The sequence below is a fragment of the Mercenaria mercenaria genome, chromosome 1 (assembly GCF_021730395.1).
Source record: "Mercenaria mercenaria strain notata chromosome 1, MADL_Memer_1, whole genome shotgun sequence".
NCBI lineage: Eukaryota > Metazoa > Mollusca > Bivalvia > Venerida > Veneridae > Mercenaria > Mercenaria mercenaria.
The window spans coordinates 42,686,214-42,707,457 of NC_069361.1; the positions used below are offsets into that span (position 1 = coordinate 42,686,214).

Genomic DNA, 21,244 nt, shown 5'->3' on the forward strand with positions numbered 1-21,244 from the left:
TCAGACGTTTACAGGCCCAAAATAAAGCTTTTAAGAGATTTAGATGTGCTCTTCAAAAAGGAGAAGTTCACCCCAAACAAACAAAAATGACAGATGAAATGTCTATGACCCTTACATGGTTTGCCAATTATACCAACTTTTATTCTGTTTTGAGCGTCTTGTTTTGCTTTCTTGTCATGGTTATCTTCATTCTTAGGTAAGTGCAGTATGCGTAACATTTAGAGCTGTTATCCACTGCTGTCTTTTTTTTGATACATAAACATTTCCTTATCAGCTTATTCAAGTTGTCAATCCCTTGAACATCGCCGTATCAAAAATTCCCTCATTATATTTTTCAAAATAAAGTACAGTCTTATAAATTTGCAGTTGACCATAACCATCTTGCAGTTGACCATAACCATCTTATACTAACAAGGAACCTGAATTACTCTTGATCCCACAATCTCACTTCAACTCCTTTTTTCTCTAGCAGTTCTCGTATTGGGTGGCCTCGATAGTTCAATTGGTAGAGCGTTGGCACGGTAAGCCAAAGGTCCGAGGTTCGAATCCCGGTCGAGGCTGCACATTTTTCCTGAGACTGTTACATTTGGGGGCTCGTCCTGGATACTCACCCTTGCAGCCTAGTCAAACTAATCTGACGTATACAGTTTGTTTTATATTGTGACGGTCAAACTGTGGCTGCAAAAGTCAGAAATTAAAAAGCAGCCACTCAGCAACAGTAAGCTTGTCTACCTTGCAGCCCATGCAGGGCGAAGCAGTTTGGCTGGGGTGTGCATTTGAATTCGGTTAACACTCTGCGGCAGACATTGGCCAGGAGTGACAATGTCTCGCAATAAGAGGGAAGGTGTGTAGCGGTTCTCGTATTGGGTGGCCTCGGTAGCTCAATTGGTAGAGCGTTGGCACGGTAAGCCGAAGGTCAGAGGTTTGAATCCCGGTCGAGGCTGCACATTTTTCCTGAGACTGTTACATTTCTAAGAACAATTTGTTTCTGGAATGGTCTCCCCCTATCCATACAGTCCAGCCCCAGCTTGATTCTATTCACTGAGAGGCTGGTAACTGTAACTTTCTAATCTATATCTATGTTTTTAATTTTAGTAATTGTAGTTCCTTTTAACTAAAAATTGCACCTAATGAGCTTGCTCATCCCTTAACAGTCTGTCCCAGACAAGGCGCCTCCCAGTTATAATCAGTATTGATTGTTGGGCAGTACACTGTAGACTAGTGTAGATATAGATGTTGAAAGGGCCAAGAAACGTCACATGTATATTAGCTATATAGTTAAATCTAGCTTCATATTAGCTATAAAACCATTAACAATAATTAATGCAAAAAATGTCAAAATCAAATGCAAAATGGTCATACTCGCATCCCAATGGTTTATAAAATGAAAGACAAATAACACAAAGCATCTACATCTACTGTCTACTGCCCAAGCTTACTATCGCTGAGTGGCTGCTTTTTAATTTCTGACATTTGCAGCCACCGCAGTTTGACCATCGCAGTATAAAACAAACTGTATGTGCCGGATTAGTTGGACTACTGCCCAACAATCAATTCTGATCATAACTGGGAGGCCCATGTCTAGGACAGACTGTTAAAATATGAGCAAGCTCATTAGGTGCAAAGTTTAAAAGAACTGCAATTACCAAGGTTAAAAACATAGATATAGATTAGAAGGTTACAGTTGTCAGCCTCTCGGTGAATAGAATCAAACTGGGGCTGGACTGTATGTGTAGGGGAAGACCATTCCAGGAACAAGTTATTCTTGGGAAAAAGGAGATAGAATGGTATTGTGTATGAGATTGCGGGATCGAGTAATTCAGGTTCCTTGTAGTTATGTGGTAATTATGGTCAACTGCAGTAAGAGTGTACTTTATTAGCTCATCTGATTTTTGGAAAACAAACTATGAGTAATTGTCATCACTTGATCGGCGTCGGCGTTGCCTGGTTAAGTTTTATGTTTAGGTCAGCTTTTCTCCTAAACTATCAAAGCTATTGCTTTGAAACTTGCAACACTTGTTCACCATCATAAGCTGACCCTGTACATCAAGAAACATCACTCCATCCTTCTTTTCGCAAGAATTATTGCCCCCTTTGGACTTAGAAAATCAGTTTTCTTGGTTAAGTTTTATGTTTAGGTCAACTTTTCTCCTAAACTATCAAAGCTATTGCTTTGAAACTTGCAACACTTGTTCACCATCATAAGCTGACCCTGTACATCAAGAAACATAACTCCATCCTGCTTTTTGCAAGAACTATTGCCCCTTTTGGACTTAGAAAATCAGTTTTCTTGGTTAAGTTTTATGTTTAGGTCAGCTTTTTTCCTAAACTATCAAAGCTATTGCTTTAAAACTTGCAACACTTGTTCACCATCATAAGCTGACCCTGTACAGCAAGAAACATAACTCCATCCTGTTTTTTGCAAGATTTATGGCCCCTTTTGGACTTAGAAAATATCAGATTTCTTGGTTAAGTTTTATGTTTAGGTCAACTTTTTCTCTTAAACTATCACAGCTATTGCTTTGAAACTTGCAACACTTGTTCACCATCATCAGTTGACTCTATACAGCAAGAAACATAACTCCATCCTGCTTTTTGCAATAATTATTGCCCCTTTTGGACTTAGAAAATCAGTTTTCTTGGTTGAGTATTATGCTTAAGTCAGCTTTTCTCATAAACTGTCAAAGCTATTGCTTTAAAACTTGCAACAGTTTTTCACCATCATAAGCGGACGCTGTACATCAAGAAACATAACTCCATCCTGCTTTTTGCAAGAATGATGGCCCTTTTTAGACTTAGAAAATCATGGGTAGGACAATATTTCTATTATACAAAAAAAATCAGATGAGCTTCAGCACTCGCAAGGCGGTACTCTAGTTTTAAAAAATATAATAAGGAAATTTTAGGTGCGGCGTTTTTCAAGGGATTGCCAATTGAGATCTTTAAGCATTTGGGTGACAATGCTTGTTTGACCATAGTTGTTACATACGTATCAAGCTGCAGATTGTTGTACTTGTTCAATTTTGTATGTGAGTGATTTTTGCTAAGGATGCTGGTATATAGAGGAACAGACTATTTAAGCTGTGGGTGGACATAGACCTGTGTTGTAAGCTGGTTTCTTTACTTGTCTGTTGTTACCAAGATCATTGCAGTCACATTTTCAGTAAATGCAATAATTTTTGCGATAAATCACTGAAGATGTGTAGCTTGTAATTAAATTCAATAATGACTTGTCGCAGAAACTTGCAACATGAAACTGCATAGATCTCCATTCTTTGTGATTTTCTCTTGTCTCATAAACCATTTGAATGGGAAAATAACAGACTGTCAGTGTTTTACATTTGGTATTGACATTTATTACATACTCATTTATAAACTCTTAAAGAGAATTCCTATAGTTTTTTCCCTTTCATAGAATTTTTTTAAATTCACATATATGATAGGAAAATTTGTGCTGAAAACAATGAATAAATAAAAACATTAGGTCACCAGGCTTGTTTTTGTGAAAAATTGTTTTGAACACACTCACTGTTGCTGAAACCCCCAGGGATTTTTCAACATTTTCATAATTTTCTGTCTTTTTATAAATACAAACCAAAATATACATCCAGGCAGCACAATACGGTTTTTCTCTTTTTACAGATTTTATTATATACTTATTGGATATCATAGTCATATTTGTAATACTCTATCCTTACAATAATGGGTACAAATGAAAAAAAAATATTGTTTCATATTTACTTTTGTGAACTTTTTTCAATGAAAAATACCCATAGTGAAGAATATTTTTTAAATTTTGAATAAACTCTTTCATTGAATTTTTTCCTGTTTTTCCTGTGTATAGATAACTGTAATGTGAGCATAAAAATGGCTAAAAATGTATGGGTCACCAGGCTAAATTTTATGTTAAGACTGCTAGAAAACAACACCTGTTTGGACGGAAATGGCGCGAACCTGGCCAAATTGATTACAAGTATGTCTGCTAAAAGTTAAAAAAAAGTTTAAAAAATTCTAAATTCTTTCTATAATTGAATACTAAATAATCTGAAAGGTGATATTGTCTTATCAGTACTAAGTCAATTATCTTACATTATATGAACAACACTGTCTTTGTACTAAAATGCCATGTGAAAACACAACCACAAAAATAGCAAGATACCTGTCAGGCATGATACTTGTCAATACACATAAACCAGTATCAACATTTGATTACTGATATAACTTATCAGAAATGTTATTTCATTCAAGATTCTTCATATTTAAGATTGTCTGTAACATGTTTCAACAAATGTTGACTTCAGTTCAGTTTTCCATAGAAAGTGTAAGCTGCGCAGAAAGATGCGCATAAAAAACTATAGGAATTCCCTTAAGTTTCGATGGAACCTGAAAAATCAATATTTTTCGATATTGACGTTCAAATTTCATATCGGGTGTGTGACGTCAGTTTCATGTATGTCGTCATGTTTTTAAAAGTTCTTTAACGACAATATTTTCAGTTTCATTCAGGCTTAATAACAGATCTGTATCACTTGTATAATAATTTTAAGCATAGATACATATATAATAAAAAAATTGTTATCTTTGCATCAAGAAATATATATGCTCTCATTCTTTTGCGGAGTAATATTGTGCTCCTAAAGTTGCGCAATATTTCCGCTACAGAACTCATGCACATTTCTCGATACAAATCTAATAGCCTATTAATATTGAATAGTTGTTATTGGTTTTATAGCTATTTCTGGCTACATATAGCCAGATTTAGCTATAAAGCTAATTTGTGACTTTTCTGGGACCTGGTTAATAATGGCAAAACTGTGTTTCACTGTTTCCACCTGGGTAAATAGATCTGACATTTCAAAAATAATTCAACAGTTCATTTAATTTCTGATTTTTCAATCTATAATTTTACAGATTGTCTGTATGAAAACTGCTGAAATTATATTTATTCTTAAATCCGCTGTTTGAAATTGGTTTATTTTAATATATACAGTATGCATAAATAATTTAAAGATCATTTGTGAGTTTCAGCCATTTTTGTTGACTAACTTCGAGTTTTTAGCATTTTCAGAATAATCGCAGTCAACAGAAATGACTGAAATTTACGATTGACCTTTTAAATATTTATGTATACCATATTTAGACTTAATCAATGTATTTCAAACTTGATTTGTCTTTTTTTTAGCTCACCTGAGCCAAAGGCTCATGGTGAGCTTTTGTGACCGGTCAATGTCCGTCGTGCGGTGTCAGTCGTCTGTCGTGTGTCCGCCAACATTTTCTAAAAAAATCTTCTTCTTGAAAACCACCGGGCAGAATTACACCAAACTTCACAGGAATGATCCTTGGATGTCCCCTTTCAAAATTGTTAAAAGAATTTCATTCCATGCAGATCTCTGGTTGCCATGGCAACCAAAAGGTAGAAGTTTAAAAATCTTCTTGTCCAAAACTGCAAGGCATAGAGCCTTGATATTTGGCAAGTGACATCATCTAATGGTCCTCTATGAAGATTGTTCAAATTGTGCCCCTGGGATGAAAAGAGGCCCTGCCCCGGAGGTCCCAAGTTTTACATAGACTTATATAGGAAAAAGATTTAAAAATCTTCTTGTCTGAAACTACACCTAGGCTTTTGATATTTTGTATGTAGCTTTGCCTTGTGGTCCTCTATGAATATTATTCAAATTTTGCCCCTGGGGTGAAAAGAGGCCCCACCCTGGGGGTCCCAAGTTTTACATAGACTTATATAGGAGAAAACTTTAAAAATCTTCTTGTCTGAAATTAAAAGGCCTAGGCTTCTGATATTTGGTATGTAGCATTGCCTAGTGGGCCTCTAACAGAATTGTTCAAATTTTGCCCCTGGGGTAAAAAGAGGCCCCGCCCTGGGGGTCACTTGTTATACGAGTTATGTTGGAAAAAATACTTAAAAAATTATCAGATTATATTTCTTAGACTGTTTAATCATATTTACCTGATGTACCCAAGTGATTATGGGTCACCATACTGTGACTTTGACCTGCTTTCTTGTTTCTTAAGATACAGCCTTGAAATTTGAATGACATGTACAGTTTTGCATACTGATCTTAAAACTGACTTTCAGTGACCATGAATTGACCTACTGACCTACTTTCTAATATTTTAGCATCAGTTTGCCATTTGAAACATGTGACTCCTATTACTCAGGTGAGCGATTCAGGGTCATCATGACCCTCTTGTTTAAGTTTATGCTTTAAAATATTGCATAAAAAAATTATTAAACATTTGTTACACACATTTTATTTCTTATACTTTTATATTTTGAAGGTAAAAAAAAGATTATTAGATAATTAGATAATTATTATGTACAAGTTATCGTTCAGGTACTAGATAAATAAGGCGAATTAAAAAAACTGTTATTGATTTGTTGGATCACACAGTAATGAAGATTTGATTATAAGTGATTTTGGGTTGAAAATAAATAAAATTTTGTAAGAAAAGTTCATAAAAATGATAAACTAATCAAAAACACTAGGCACTAGTTGACAAAGGGATTTACTTTTCGTCAAATTCTGTTTGCCAGGTTAACCAATTTCTAGTTTAATACTCAAATATATATAACCCTATCATACATATTCTCATATTTTTTATAAAGTAACTCAGGATGCTGGACAGGTTTTTATTAATAAAAAATTAAGTAAAAATGGAATAAAATACAAGTTGGAAGCAAAATCAGGTATGAGTTGACTATAATAATTCCTAAATTTCTGTAGGTATGAGTTAAGTACGGTACAAGTTTGCTTAATATTAATTGTATTCTCTTCCAGATTGAATAGTGAGAGTTTTATGTCATCTTCAGCAACTCACTATCCTGTAGTAAAGGAACAGTTAATGGTCAGTCTTCTCAACCCTTTTTGTGTCCAGTTAGATCACACAAAATGTAGCTCGCTGAAAGGTAAGTTCTTGCACTACATGGTCTTATATGTAGGTAATAAAACTTAGTTATGAGAAAAGTCACAGAATGCAACCTTGTCATTGGTTGATTTCAAGCATGAGCTTGGAATTACCAAATCAAATGCAGGAATTTTAAAAACGGTCTCAAAGGTTCATTTTAAGGTGAGTTTTTGTGATTGCCCTGTGTCCGTCATCATCATCGTCGTCAACAATTTGACTGTTAACACTAGAGGTCACAGTTTAGGCCCAATCTTAATGAAACTTGGTAAGAATGTTACTCTCAATAAAATCTTGGACGAATTTGATATTGGATCATCTGGGAACAAAAACTAGGTCACCATGTCAAATCAAAGGAAAAGTTTGTTAACACTCCAGAGGCCACATTTATGACTATATCTCTATGAAACTTGGTCAGAATGTTAATCTTGACAATCTTTAGGTCAAGTTCAAATCTGGGTCTGGTGGGGTCAAAAACTAGGTCACCTGGTCAAATCAAAGGAAAAGCTTGTTAACACTCTAGAGCCACGTTTATGACTGTAAGTTCATGAAACTTAGTCAGAATGTTAATCTTGAGGAGCTTTAGGTCAGTTTCAAATGTGGATCAGGTGTGGGTCAAAAACTAAGTCACCAAAGTCAAACTAAAGGAAAACCTTATTAACACTCTAAAGGCCACATTTATGATAACATCTCTGTGAAACTTAGTCAAAATGTTAATCTTGATGATCTTAAGGTCAAGTTCGATTCATGGTCTTGTGGGGTCAAAAATTAGGTCACCATGTCAAATCAAAGGAAAAGCTAGTTAACACTCTAGAGGCCACATTTATGACTGTATGTTCATGAAACTTGGCCAGAATGTTAATCTTTATGATCTTTAGGTCAAGTTTAAATCATGGTCATATGGGGTCAAAAACTAGGTCACCAGGTCAAATCAAAGGAAAAGCTAGTTAACACTCTAGAGGCCACATTTATGACCATATCTTAATGAAACTTGGTCAGAATGTTAATCTTGACGATTTTTAGGTCAATTTCAAATCTGTTGTCAGGTGGGGTCAAAAACTAGGTCGCCAAGGTCAAAACAAAGAACAAAGCTTTTTACTACTCTAGAGGCCACATTAATGACTGTATTCATGAAACTTGGTCAGAATGTTAACCTTGATGATCTTTAGGTCAAGTTTGAATCTAGGTCAGGTGGGATCAAAAACTAGGTCACCAAGTCAAACCAAAGGAAAAGCTTGTTAATACTCTAGAGGCCACATGTATGATAATTTCTCTATGAAATTTGGTCAGAATGTCAATCTTGATGATCTTGAGGTCAAGTTCAATTCATGGTCATGTTAGGTCAAAAACTAGGTCACCAGGTCAAATCAAAGGAAAAGCTAGTTAACACTCTAGAGGCCACATTTATGACCATATCTTAATGAAACTTAATCAGAATGTTAATCTTGATGATTTTTAGATCAAGTTCAAATCTGTTGTCAGGTGGGGTCAAAAACTAGGTCACCAAGGTCAAAACAAAGGGAAAGCTTTTTACTACTCTAGAGGCCACATTTATGACTGTATTCATGAAACTTGGTCAGAATGTTAACCTTGATGATCTTTAGGTCAAGTTTGAATCTAGGTCAGGTGGGATCAAAAACTAGGTCACCAAGTCAAACCAAAGGAAAAGCTTGTTAATACTCTAGAGGCCACATGTATGATAATTTCTCTATGAAATTTGGTCAGAATGTCAATCTTGATGATCTTGAGGTCAAGTTCAATTCATGGTCATGTTAGGTCAAAAACTAGGTCACCAGGTCAAATCAAAGGAAAAGCTAGTTAACACTCTTAGAGGCCACATTTACGACCATATCTTAATGAAACTTAATCAGAATGTTAATCTTGATGATTTTTAGGTCAAGTTCAAATCTGGGGCAGATGGGGTCAAAAACTAGGTCACCATGTCAAATCAAAGGAAAAGCTAGTTAACACTCTAGAGGCCATATTTATGACCATATCTTAATGAAACTTAATCAGAATGTTAATCTTGATGATTTTTAGGTCAAGTTCAAATCTGGGGCAGATGCGGTCAAAAACTAGGTCACCAAGGTCAGAACAAAGGAAAAGCTTGTTACCACTCTAGAGGCCACATTTATGACTGTATCTTCATTAAACTTGGTCAGAATGTTAACCTTGATGATCTTTAGGTAAAGTTCGAATCTGGGTCATGTGGAATGTGACCTACTGACCTACTTTCTTGTTTTTTAAGATACAGCCTTGAAATTTGGATGACATGTACAGTTGTGCACACCGATCTTAAAACTGACTTTCAGTGACCATGATTGTGACCTACTGACCTACTTTCTTGTATTTTAAGATACAGCCTTGAAATTTGGATGACATTTTCAGTTTTGCAGACTGATCTTAAAACTGACTTTCAGTGACCATAAGTGTGACCTACTGACCTACTTTCTTGTTTTTTAAGATACAGTCTTGAAATTTGGATGACATGTTCAGTTTTGCAAATTGATCTTAAAACTGACTTTCAGTGACCATAAGTGTGACCTACTGACCTACTTCTGACCTACTTTCTTCATGTTTTAGCAGCAGTTTGACATTTGAAACATGTAGCTCATATTACTCACATTAGCCACCCAGGGTCATCATGACCCTCTTGTTTACATTTGACACTGGTTATAAATTTATTGATGATTTTGCCAGTTTATAAATTTGTTTTAGTTTATGTTTTAAATATGTAAAATGAACAGTTTTACAGGGATGTTACATTGAAAAAAAGAAAATTATTACGCAATATGACATTGCATATAAATGATAAAGTTTTGATAAAAATTGTAAAATAATGCATAAGTTTTGCCTATACTTGAAATTGCAGAATTCCATTTAAATAATTATGTAACCCCATGTACCAACCCTAGTTGTGCATATCTCTGACACATTCCGCTTTGCTGCACAAAATGGCCACCAGAGCTAAAAATAGAAAAATCTTGTCCGGCTGTCAGGTCAAACTGCTGGACAGATTTCGGCAAAACTTCAAAGGAGTGATCAGTACCAAGCCTAGTTTTGCATATTGCCGACAAGTTCTGCTTTGCGGCACAAAATGGCCACCAGAGCTGAAGGTGTGCATAGGCGGGAGACATTATGTTTTTGTGATAAAAACACCTTCTAGTTTTTCTTTTTCTTTCAATGATAGAATTTCAGTATTTTAGAGACGCCTTTTTTGCCAACTATTTTTTTTTTTTAGAATGGTTCAACATGTATTTAGAATGATATTTCTCTTTCAGAAGGATTATTTCTAACTTTGTCAATGAAAAAGGCATCAAAAGTCAAGGTTTTATGGGGAGTTGATACCCAGAGATTTCAAGAAGAACTTCAGTTCACATCAATTGAAATAGCTGACAGATTTACCAACAACAAAATCTTTGATGAGAGGTATAAACATGCTGCGGATTGTGGGATGTATCCTTAAAAAGATTTTATACCAGAAAACAGTACATAGCTTACATCTCATTATGTCTCCCACCAACATCTCATTATCTCTCCCACCACACAGTGGTGTGGGAGACATATTGATTTACTCCAGTCTGTGTGTCTGTCTGTCTGTCTGTCTGTCACAAAGCTTGTCCACACTCTAAATCGAACATTTCTCATCCGATCTTCACCAAACTTCAACAAAACGTGTCTGCCAATAAGTGCTCGGCCAAGTTCGATAACTAGCCAAATTGGCCTAAGCACTTCCGAATTATGGCCCTTGATTTACCAAAAACACTCCGATTTCTTGCGCACTTTTTCCCTTAAACCGGCGCCTATACTACTAGTGTAGTATAGGCGTTCGTTTGGTGTCAAGAAAGCGCATGCACATGCGGATTAAGTAAACAGTATATAAAGACTGACTTACTATTTAGATGAGTAGGCACTTGTGGGAGACATGCGCTTTTCTCAAAAGCGTCTGTAGTTTTTTGCTGTTTTAGGACTCTAGTTAAAAATGTATTGGCTAATTCTAAATTATTTACGAATGTTATTTCACCTATTTTTTAGGACTCTGGTAAAACTTAGTTAAAAATGTATGGACAAGTTTGTAAATATATGCAAATGCTATGTTACCTGTTTTGATTGGAGAACATTTCTTCAAGACTGAATTTCTTGAATGTTATAGAAAATATTCATTTTCCAAGTACGTTAGCCTTATAATCATACCATAAGATAAATCATTTTTCAGCACAAAGGTTTTTGTTTCATGATTTTAAGTTTTGGGTTAAGATTACTTACCTTTTTGCAGTTGAAGTTACTGTACATGTATGTCAACATTAACTTTGCCACAAATTGGAATTATTGGTGTAAATGGGTATTGTTGATTAAACTCAATGTTACAACTTCTTTGTTACAACTTCCTCAGGTTTTTTCCTCAGTTTTTCAGCAAGTCCGATTTTTCAAGAAAAATATTCATATAATCATCGATGTCAGCAGAGGTTAAGATTTTTGTTTAATAAAATCTTTAAGAAGATCAGTTAGAAGCATAGAAGCAAACTAATAGCAAACTTGCCCTAGCACCAGCTTTTGTGGAATTCTGTTACGTATAAACAGTAAAAAATTAAATGGACTCCATGACCTAAAAGGATTAGAAAATATAACAACACTGAGTCCAAGGACAGAGAGACTTATAGGATTCACTTTTTCTTGAAAACTGTTAGAGCTATAGCTTTGAAACTTTGTAGTAACTACATTGATGAGAACTATAACTCTCACTTGCATTTGGTCAAAATTATGGTCCTTTTAAGAAAAATAGGAATTTCTTGGTTAATTTTTTTGTCTAGGTCCACTTTTCTTGAATACGGTAAGAGCTATAGCTTTGAAACTTTGTATTGTTGTTTGTCACATGAATGAGTAGGTAGGCATAGAACCATAACTCTTACTTGCATTTTGTTAGAATCTTGAGCCCATTTTGTACTCAGAAAATTTGAATTTCATTGTTAAAAGTTTTGATTAGGTCCAGTTTTCTTGAATACTGAAAGAGCTATAGCTTTGAAATTTTTCAGACTAACTTGTTATCTTAAGATGAGTAAGTTAGGTCAAGAAGCACAATTCTCTTTTGCATTATATCACAGAATAATGCCTCTTTTTAACTTAGAAAATTGGTAATTTTGGTGAAGGTTTTTGTTTAGGTACACTTTTCTTTTAAACTTCATATTTTTATCAGCAGGAGATGAGTAAGATCGGTTAGAAACTTAACTCTTTTCTGGGATATTGCCATACATATATGTTAAGAACTAACAGGCAAGCGTTAGCACCTGTTGTAGGTAGTGCTCTTGTTTTTTCATTTATATACATATTAATTATTAACACCTGTGTACAGTATCCTTAACAGTTTGTAAGAATACAAGAGGTTGATGGCTATAGAGAAATATATTTCAAATGTCCTGGTGAGCTCAGTGAGGAGGTACTAGGGGAGCCGCCCAGGACCTTATATCCTGTTGTTGTTGTTTCCCAACTTGAAGAGTGTAATATACAACAAGACTCCACAGCTATTGTAAGTAAAATTTTATATCCTATACCCTGCAAACAAAGTTTTAAAGGGGTATATAGGAGTCATGTTATGAGCATACAGTCAGTCAGTTTATTGATGAAAAAATGTGGCACAAATTACTTCCACAATGTACATCTTTGTAAGAATTCCAGTGAAAGTACATGTACATGATATGAAATGAAGATATGCGTAACATTTTTCATGGTCATTCTAAGCATAATGCTGAGTTACTGGCCCTTACCACTATTTCTGCACACAAAGTGGTTTTGTTTAGGTATTACCACATTCAGTGATAGCTCTAGTTTGCCCTGCAGAAATTGATGAAGCAAGGGTGAACATCAGCTCTGAGATGATCAGCCAATCAGATGCCTAGTAAGTAGAAAGTATATCAAAGAATTTGTAAAAATACTTGAAATTAGCTAGACATGGTTGATGGACAAACACATTATAAAAGTGTCAGACTCTGAAACAAGAACTGCATAAAGCGTCTACCCAGACAATACATAATATATATGGCTATTTATCTTAAACACTTCTGTACTTCAGGTCATACAGTTTACAGTGATCCACTTGAAGGATTCTGTTTGCAGTCTGGACTCACATATTGTTTACCAGTTTGTGAAAACAAACCACAACAAACTGATGGGATTACAGGTAAGCATCACTATATCATCTTATAATAAATGAGTTTTGTTGAATACATTTTAGTTGCTTTCAAGTAGAGGAGTGGTGGGTGTGTGTAGAGCTGCAGACTCCTGATTTGGCTGCCAAAGGAATTTGACTGCGATCTCCACAATCCAAAACCAAGTCATGAGTTATGATCATAAGCCCAGGAAGCAGTCTCTAAACTTTCTGCAAAACCATTTTTAGATATATAGGTTTAAAGAAAATAGTGGTGAAATTTGTGTAATTCAAAATAGAGCAAGGGAAACATTTCCTTGTTACAGAGACAACCAGTTACAAAACAAGCTGTTAGTTCAAGAAGGTTTGAGAACATACATAATATTGTTCTATAAGTAACTACTTATTTACTGTAGTACAGTGTGTATATCTCTTTTATTATGTTCTACAGATATGTAAATAATTCAATTACCATTGGTTGATGCCTCTTTTCGAAAATAGCACCTTTTTTGAAGTTTAATCATGTCCTTCAGTATAAAGTTAAAAGTCAGATTAAGGTGCTATTTACCAAATAGCTCTTTGTTGCATTTAGTGTAATGCACGGTGGACGTCTATGCATAAATGTTTTGACACATGTATACTGGTATGCAGATATCTATTAATGGAATTACATAATCAAATAATCATTTCACCTGTCAAGAGCAGGGGTTCAGTGCCAAGAAAGAAAATACAAAATTTAAGTATTTTATTACCACCAAAACAGTACATAGTGCCTTGATGTACTAAGGGGTTGAAAATTTAACTGCCCTTGAGGTAACTTGCTTTTTGTATAGAAGTGATCAAATGTGACTATTGGTATCAATTCAGTATTTCAGCAATGTTCAGGTAACTAATTTTCATAATGTGGATGACACAATTTCAGCATTTTATTTTTTCACTTTCTATTTTCAGCCAATATTTGTGTCCACAACTGAACCAGACAGACCAAACACTAGCAAACGTACTGCAAGAAATGGCAAAAATTCATCTGTGATAAATTCTTCTAGTCAGAATCATGTACAGTCAAATGAGATTGTCAAAGGTGAAGGTCACACCTTGTCTTCATCATCGAGTGAGCTGCAGCATTGTAAATCTTGTGGGAAAATCAGGAAACATGTAGAAAATATACCATCAACTAGAGAGCATGAGAAATGTGACTGCAAAGAGAATGACCTTGAAAAGTTTGACAATGAAAGGTCAGATGTCAAGGTCACTGGACAGGAAAATATTACCAAGGAAGGTAGTGACGAGGAAAATGATGCAAGCAATGAAAATAGGAACGATTTTGATAGTGTCTCTGAAATGAAATCTGGTCAGGTTGAGGATATAGCACCTGAGATAGAGGAGTTAGAATCTTGTTGTGTGTGTCAGAGTTTGGAAATATTTTACACCTTGTTGCCATGCCGACATGCCTGTGTGTGTAGCATGTGTATTAGGCTCCTGGATAAGTGTCCAATATGTCGGAGCTATATTGAGGCATATTTTAGATTACATAGTAGGGTGAGTGAGCAAGAGTTGAGGGACAGTATGGAAAGAAGCAATGCTGGACCTAGGTTAAACAGATGGCAAGCTCTTAACCGGAGACTGAATGAAATGTTTGGTTTTGTTTAACATTCCTATTCTTTGTTATTATTGATTTTGTTGTTTTTATGCCTCCGGCATCTACTGATGCAGGAGGAATGTAGTAATTGTCCTGTCCATCCGTTCGTCCGTCCGTACAAGGTTAACCAAATGGGACCGTTTCGTCTAGCATCAATACCCCTTACTAGAATGACTTGATACTAATGCAGATGTAACCTGTGACCATTCCTCATCTTCAGATATCACCTGACCTCAGTTTTGACCTTGACCTCATTTTGGACTTTGGTTGCTTTGTATGGACCATCTCTTGGTTTATATACACAAATGGGACCGTTTCGTCTAGCATCAATACCGCTTACAAGAATAAATTGATACTAATACAGATGTAACCTGTGACCATTCCTCATCTTCAAACATCACCTGACCTCAGTTTGACCTTGACCTCGTTTTGGACTTAGGTTGCTTTGTATCGACAAGGATACCACCGGGGGCAGGGCTCCGGAAATTTTGAGAACTCAATCGGTCGGAAACGAAAATCATGACATCGGCGCTACCCCACCCACCACATTACCAATATACCATATTTGTAAAACGTGATAGAGTAAAGAAATAAGCATGTCAGTAATTAAGAATGATTTACCGGTCATCGCGAGTTACCATACAATGAAAACAGTTATTCAGTGTTACATGTGATCGTTACTTTGTTTAAATTTCGATGTTTTTCCGAGAAGATACTTGCAGAGATAAAATTGCCGAGGCATTGACACCGTGTACCTAACTAGTCTAAAAGCCAATGCACGTGACTTCGGTACCGTATTCACGGCAGAAACTTTTTGATGTTTCCTCATTCTTTGATGGAATTTTATAAAATACAATGCGTCAAAGTGAAATGTTCTCTGCCAAACATCCTCAGTGTTTTAAGAATACTCTGTCGGGGACCGAATGTGTACGTTATGTGAACGCTGAGATCGAATGTCCCCGCATGTATAGTACCAAAAGGTCACGCGGGTTGGCCACGGATATTTCATTTCACTGACGTTGTACTTCAGTAAGCAACTACAATTTATAAAGTTATATGTTCTCTTCTGGTGTAAACAAAATTTCATTTTGAAACGTTTTTTTAAAAGACTGATTTGATAAAAAGTGCCACTCCGGTTTTCTTTATCATTTGTGTTTGCCAGTCCATTTTTTTTTTCTTTCTTTTTTTTTTTTTTTGTACAGTCGGGTTGCAAAGACGATTTTCTATACTTGTTTCAACTGGAGGCCCAACAAATGAATCATGTAATTTTTACAAATCAAGTAATTATAAAAACTTTTTATATTGGTTTCCCGTGTGATGTCTCATTAAATGCAGTGACCGTTTGTTTTTTACCCGTGATTAATCATAGCCCTTTGAAATAAACCATCCGTTGGATTCTAAATAAAAGAAGTGTATCCCCGTCGAAAGCATTTGGATCCAGTCAGAAACATTTGGAAACCAGTCAAAATTGTTCAATACATTGCAGTCGGCTGTCTGCAAACATTAAAGGATGTGCCGCGCGAGCACTGATTGCGTCACGTGCTAATTACAGACCGATTATCAAGGTGACAATCAGACTGTTTGACACGTTTATTGATTATCTGAGGGTGCTACCAACAATTTCCTGCTTGGCAGGTGATCGTGTATTGAGATTTCAGACCAAAATTTATACTTTTCTCCATTTTTACGGGACCGATTTTTTTGCGTTTTTTCACTTCACGAAGCGGTCTGAAAAGTCAAAAATCGGTCCAAAACCGACAAACTGGCAAATTTCCGGAGCCCTGACCGGGGGCATCAAGCGTTTATTGAACCCAGCTCCTTGTTTTGGGGGGTTTTTTGTTTAAAGTTTATGCTCAGTTATTTTGTTTTTTAGCTCACCTGTCACAAAGTGACAAGGTGAGCTTTTGTGATCGCGCGGTGTCCGTCGTCCGTCGTCCGTCCGTGCGTCCGTGCGTCCGTGCGTCCGTAAACTTTTGCTTGTGACCACTCTAGAGGTCACATTTTTCATGGGATCTTTATGAAAGTTGGTCAGAATGTTCATCTTGATGATATCTAGGTCAAGTTCGAAACTGGGTCATGTGCCGTCAAAAACTAGGTCAGTAGGTCTAAAAATAGAAAAACCTTGTGACCTCTCTAGAGGCCATATATTTCACAAGATCTTCATGAAAATTGGTCAGAATGTTCACCTTGATGATATCTAGGTCAAGTTCGAAACTGGGTCACGTGGGGTCAAAAACTAGGTCAGTAGGTCTAAAAATAGAAAAACCTTGTGACCTCTCTAGAGGCCATATTTTTCATGAGATCTTCATGAATATTGGTCAGAATGTTTATCTTGATGATATCTAGGTCAAGTTCGAAACTGGGTCACGTAGGGTCAAAAACAGGTCATTAGGTCTAAAAATAGAAAAACCTTGTGACCTCTCTAGAGGCCATATTTCTCAATGCATCTTCATGAAAATTGGTCAGAACGTTCATCTTGATGATATCTAGGTCAAGTGCGAAACTGGGTCACGTGGGGTTAAAAACTAGGTCATAGATCTAAAAATAGAAAAACCTTGTGACCTCTCTAGAGGCCATATTTTTCATGAGATCTTCATGAATATTGGTCAGAATGTTCACCTTGATGATATCTAGGTCAAGTTCGAAACTGGTCATGTGGATCAAAAACTAGGTCAGTAGATCTAAAAATAGAAAAACCTTGTGACCTCTCTAGTGGCCATATTTCTCAATGGATCTTCATGAAAATTGGTCAGAATGTTTACCTTGATGATATCTAGGTCAAGTTCGAAACTGGGTCATGTGCGGTCAAAAACTAGTCAGTAGGTCTAAAAATAGGAAAACCTTGTGACCTCTCTAGAGGCGAATTTTTCAATGGATCTTCATGAAAATTGGTCAGAATGTTTACCTTGAAGATATCTAGGTCAAGTTCGAAACTGGGTCACGTGGGGTTAAAAACTAGGTCAGTAGATCTAAAAATAGAAAAACCTTGTGACCTCTCTAAGGCCATATATTTTTCATGAGATCTTCATGAATATTGGTCAGAATGTTCATCTTGATGATATCTAAGTCAGATTCGAAACTGGGTCACGTGGGGTCAAAAACTAGGTCAGTAGGTCTAAAAATAGAAAAAACCTTGTGACCTCTCTAGAGGCCATATTTCTCAATGGATCTTCATGAAAATTGGTGAGAATGTTCAGCTTGATGATATCTAGGTCAGGTTCATAACTGGGTCATGTGCGGTCAAAAACTAGGTCAGTAGGTCGAAAAATAGAAAAACCTTGTGACCTCTCTAGAGGCCATATTTTTCACGAGATCTTCATGAAAATTGGTGAAAATGTTCACCTTGATGATATCTAGGTCAAGTTTAAAAGTGGGTCACGTGCCTTCAAAAACTAGGTCATTAGGTCAAATAATAGAAAAACCTTGTGACCTCTCTAGAGGCCATATTTTTCAATGGATCTTCATGAAAATTGGTCAGAATTTTTTATCTTGATGATATCTAGGTCACATGTGCTCAAAAACTAGGTCACTATGTCAAATAATAGAAATAACGATGTCATACTCAGTTGAACACTGGGTCATGTGGAGATAGGTGAGCGATTCAGGACCATCATGGTCCTCTTGTTTAATTTATGCTGTGATTTTTACACTATGTGTGTATTGTAAACTTTGGGTAATACAACATTTCTATATTTTAAAGTTTTATCTGGATTGTTAAGTAGTTAAGCTTAATTGGTTTTACAGAGGTTTATTTTAGTGGGTGAAAACAATGCATTGAAAATGTCTGTAAATTACATAATTAGTAATTACTGTTTCTGAACAGAGAAAGATTATTTATATATAGTTTATATCAGCATTTAGCGTTTTAAGTTTCATTTTCCTGTGAAGTTTCAACTGATTATTGAAATATATGTAGTGAGTAACACATGAAATTATTGAATAGGTGTTACACCAGCAACATTAAAATGTATATTATGTGAAATTGTTAAATTTCATAGAATTGAATTTTCATGGTTTGGGACAAAAAAGTCAACATTTCTGTAGCTTTTTAGTCCCCTTCCGGTGGAACATCAAAGGGGACTATAAAATGGCGAAGTTTAGCTATAGAGTTTGCATCATACAGTATTATAAACTGATCAGTCCCTAACACATGTATTTATTATTGTTCATAGACATTGCTATTTGTTAAAAATAATATGAATATTTGATGCACATCTGATGGTATATCACTATTATTAATAAGTTAGGAGAAATAATTATTGTGTTTTTTGTGAGAAAATATTGAAAAAAGTCATAGATAACACAAGATTTTTCATGTCAGATTTGATATTCATGTAGATTATATAAGAAATATGTAAACAAGATTTCTCTGCTGATTTTAATTTGTTTGAATGTTGTTTGTATTTGTAATGTAACCTTGGTAGATTATGTATTATCACGAGAATGACTTACCTTTTGGCAATATTTTTATCTTAGATATGTAAATATTTGTTTATTTTTATGCCCCCAGCATCTACTGATGCCGGAGGCATATAGTGATTGTCCTGTCCGTTCGTTCGTCCGTCCGTACGAGGTTAACCAAATGGGACTGTTTCGTCTAGCATCAATACCCCTTTCTAGAATTACTTGATACTAATGCAGATGTAACCTGTGACCATTCCTCATCTTCAGACATCACCTGACCTCAGTTTTGACCTTGACTTTAACCTCATTTTGGACTTAGGTTGCTTTATATGGGCCATCTCTTGTTTAACCAAATGGGACCGTTTCGTCTAGCATCAATACCCCTTACAAGAATGAATTGATACTAATACAGATGTGAACTGTGACCATTCCTCATCTTCAAACATCACCTGACCTCAGTTTGACCTTGACCTTGACCTCGTTTTGGACTTGGGTGCAAAATCTATCGACAAGGATGCCACTGGGGGCATCAAGCGTTTATTGAACGCAGCTCCTTGTTTTGTTTAATTTTTACTCCTTATATGAGTTTTAATTTGCAATAAGAATGTATTCAGTTGTGTTGCTTATCAATATTTTATTGGTGCTTTATTATAATGCACATAGATGTTACTTTTTAGCTTATCTTTTCAAAGAAAAAGTAGAGCTATTGCACTCACCTTGGCGAGCGGTTTGTTAAAGTTTTTGATAAAGTCAAATACCTCTGTTACTATCAAAGCTATTGACTTGAAACTTACAATAGTTATTTACTATCTAAGTCTACACCAGGAGAAACAATCCCCATAACTCTGATTTGAATTTTGACATAGTTATTCCCCTATTTATGCCCCCCTTCGAAGAAGGAGGGGTATATTGTTTTGCAGATGTCGGTCGGTAGGTCTGTCGGTCGGTAGGTTGGTCGGACGGAATGTAGACCAATCCGTTTCCGGATGATAACTCAAGAACGCTTGGGCCTAGGATCATGAAAGTTGATAGGGAGGTTGGTCATCACCAGCAGATGACCCCTATTGATTTTGAGGTCTGTATGTCAAAGGTCAAGGTCACAGTGACCCTGAATAGTAATACGATTTCCGGATGATAACTAAAGAACACTTGGGCCTAGGATCATGAAAGTTGATAGGGGGGTTTGTAATGGCCAGCAGATGACCCCTATTGATTTTGAGGTCAGTTTGTTAAAGGTCAAGGTCACAGTGACCCTGAACAGTAAAACGGTTTCCGGATGATAACTCAAGAACGCTTAGGCCTAGGGTCACGAAAGTTAATAGGGAGGTTGATCATGACCAGCAGATGACCCCTATTGATTTTGAGGTCAGTACGTCAAAGGTCAAGGTCACAGTGACCAGGAACAGTAAAATGGTTTCCAGGCAATAACTCAAGAACGCTTCAGCCTAGTGTCAGGAAAATTGATAGTTAGGTTGGCCATGACCAGCAGATGACCCCTATTGATTTTGAGGTCATTAGGTCAAAGGTCAAGGTCACATTGGCCAGGAACAGTTAAACGGTTTCTGATCTTCTTGTCCAAAACCATAGGGCCTAGGGCTTTGATATTTGGTATGTAGCATAATCTAGTGGTCCTCTACCAAGAGTTTTCAGATTATTTCCCTGGGATCAAATATGGCCCCACCCTGGGGGTCACATGGTTTATATAGACTTATATAGGAAAAAACTTTAAAAAACCTCTTGTCCAAAACCACAGGGCCTAGGGCTTTGATATTTTGTATATGACATCATCGAGTGGTCCTCTACTAAGATTATTCAAATTATTCCCCTAGGGTCAAATATGGCTCCGCCCTGGAGGTCACATGGTTTACATAGACTTATATAGGGAAAAGCTTTGAAAATCTTCTTGTCCAAACCACAAAGACTATGGTTTTGATATTTTGTTATGTAGCATCATCTAGTGGTTCTCTACCAAGTTGTTCAAATTATCCCTCTAGGGTCAAATATGGCCCCGCCCCAGGGGTCATATGGTTCATATAGACTTATATAGGGAAAAACTTTGAATCTTCATGTCAATAACTTACATCATTCAAATTTGGACCACATGTATAGTTTTGAGTGGCAAGATGAACCTTGACATGAGT

At 36.0% G+C, this 21,244-nt stretch overlaps 1 protein-coding gene across 2 annotated transcripts; it reads left to right on the plus strand.

Moving 5' to 3' along the window:
* The first annotated feature begins 15 nt into the window (after window positions 1-15).
* On the plus strand, window positions 16-15,922 carry LOC123540798 (uncharacterized). 2 transcript variants are annotated; one of them, XM_053545463.1, is made up of 6 exons: window positions 16-118; window positions 6,795-6,922; window positions 10,200-10,374; window positions 12,289-12,442; window positions 12,986-13,093; window positions 14,012-15,922. In XM_053545463.1, the coding sequence occupies exons 2-6, from the start codon at window positions 6,814-6,816 to the stop codon at window positions 14,708-14,710; spliced, it is 1,245 nt and encodes a 414-aa protein (XP_053401438.1). In that variant the 5' UTR covers window positions 16-118; window positions 6,795-6,813; the 3' UTR covers window positions 14,711-15,922. The 2 variants fall into 2 exon arrangements, with proteins under 2 accessions (XP_053401438.1, XP_045182029.2); XM_045326094.2 differs by having other exon boundaries at window positions 41-196.
* The last annotated feature ends 5,322 nt before the right edge of the window (window positions 15,923-21,244 follow it).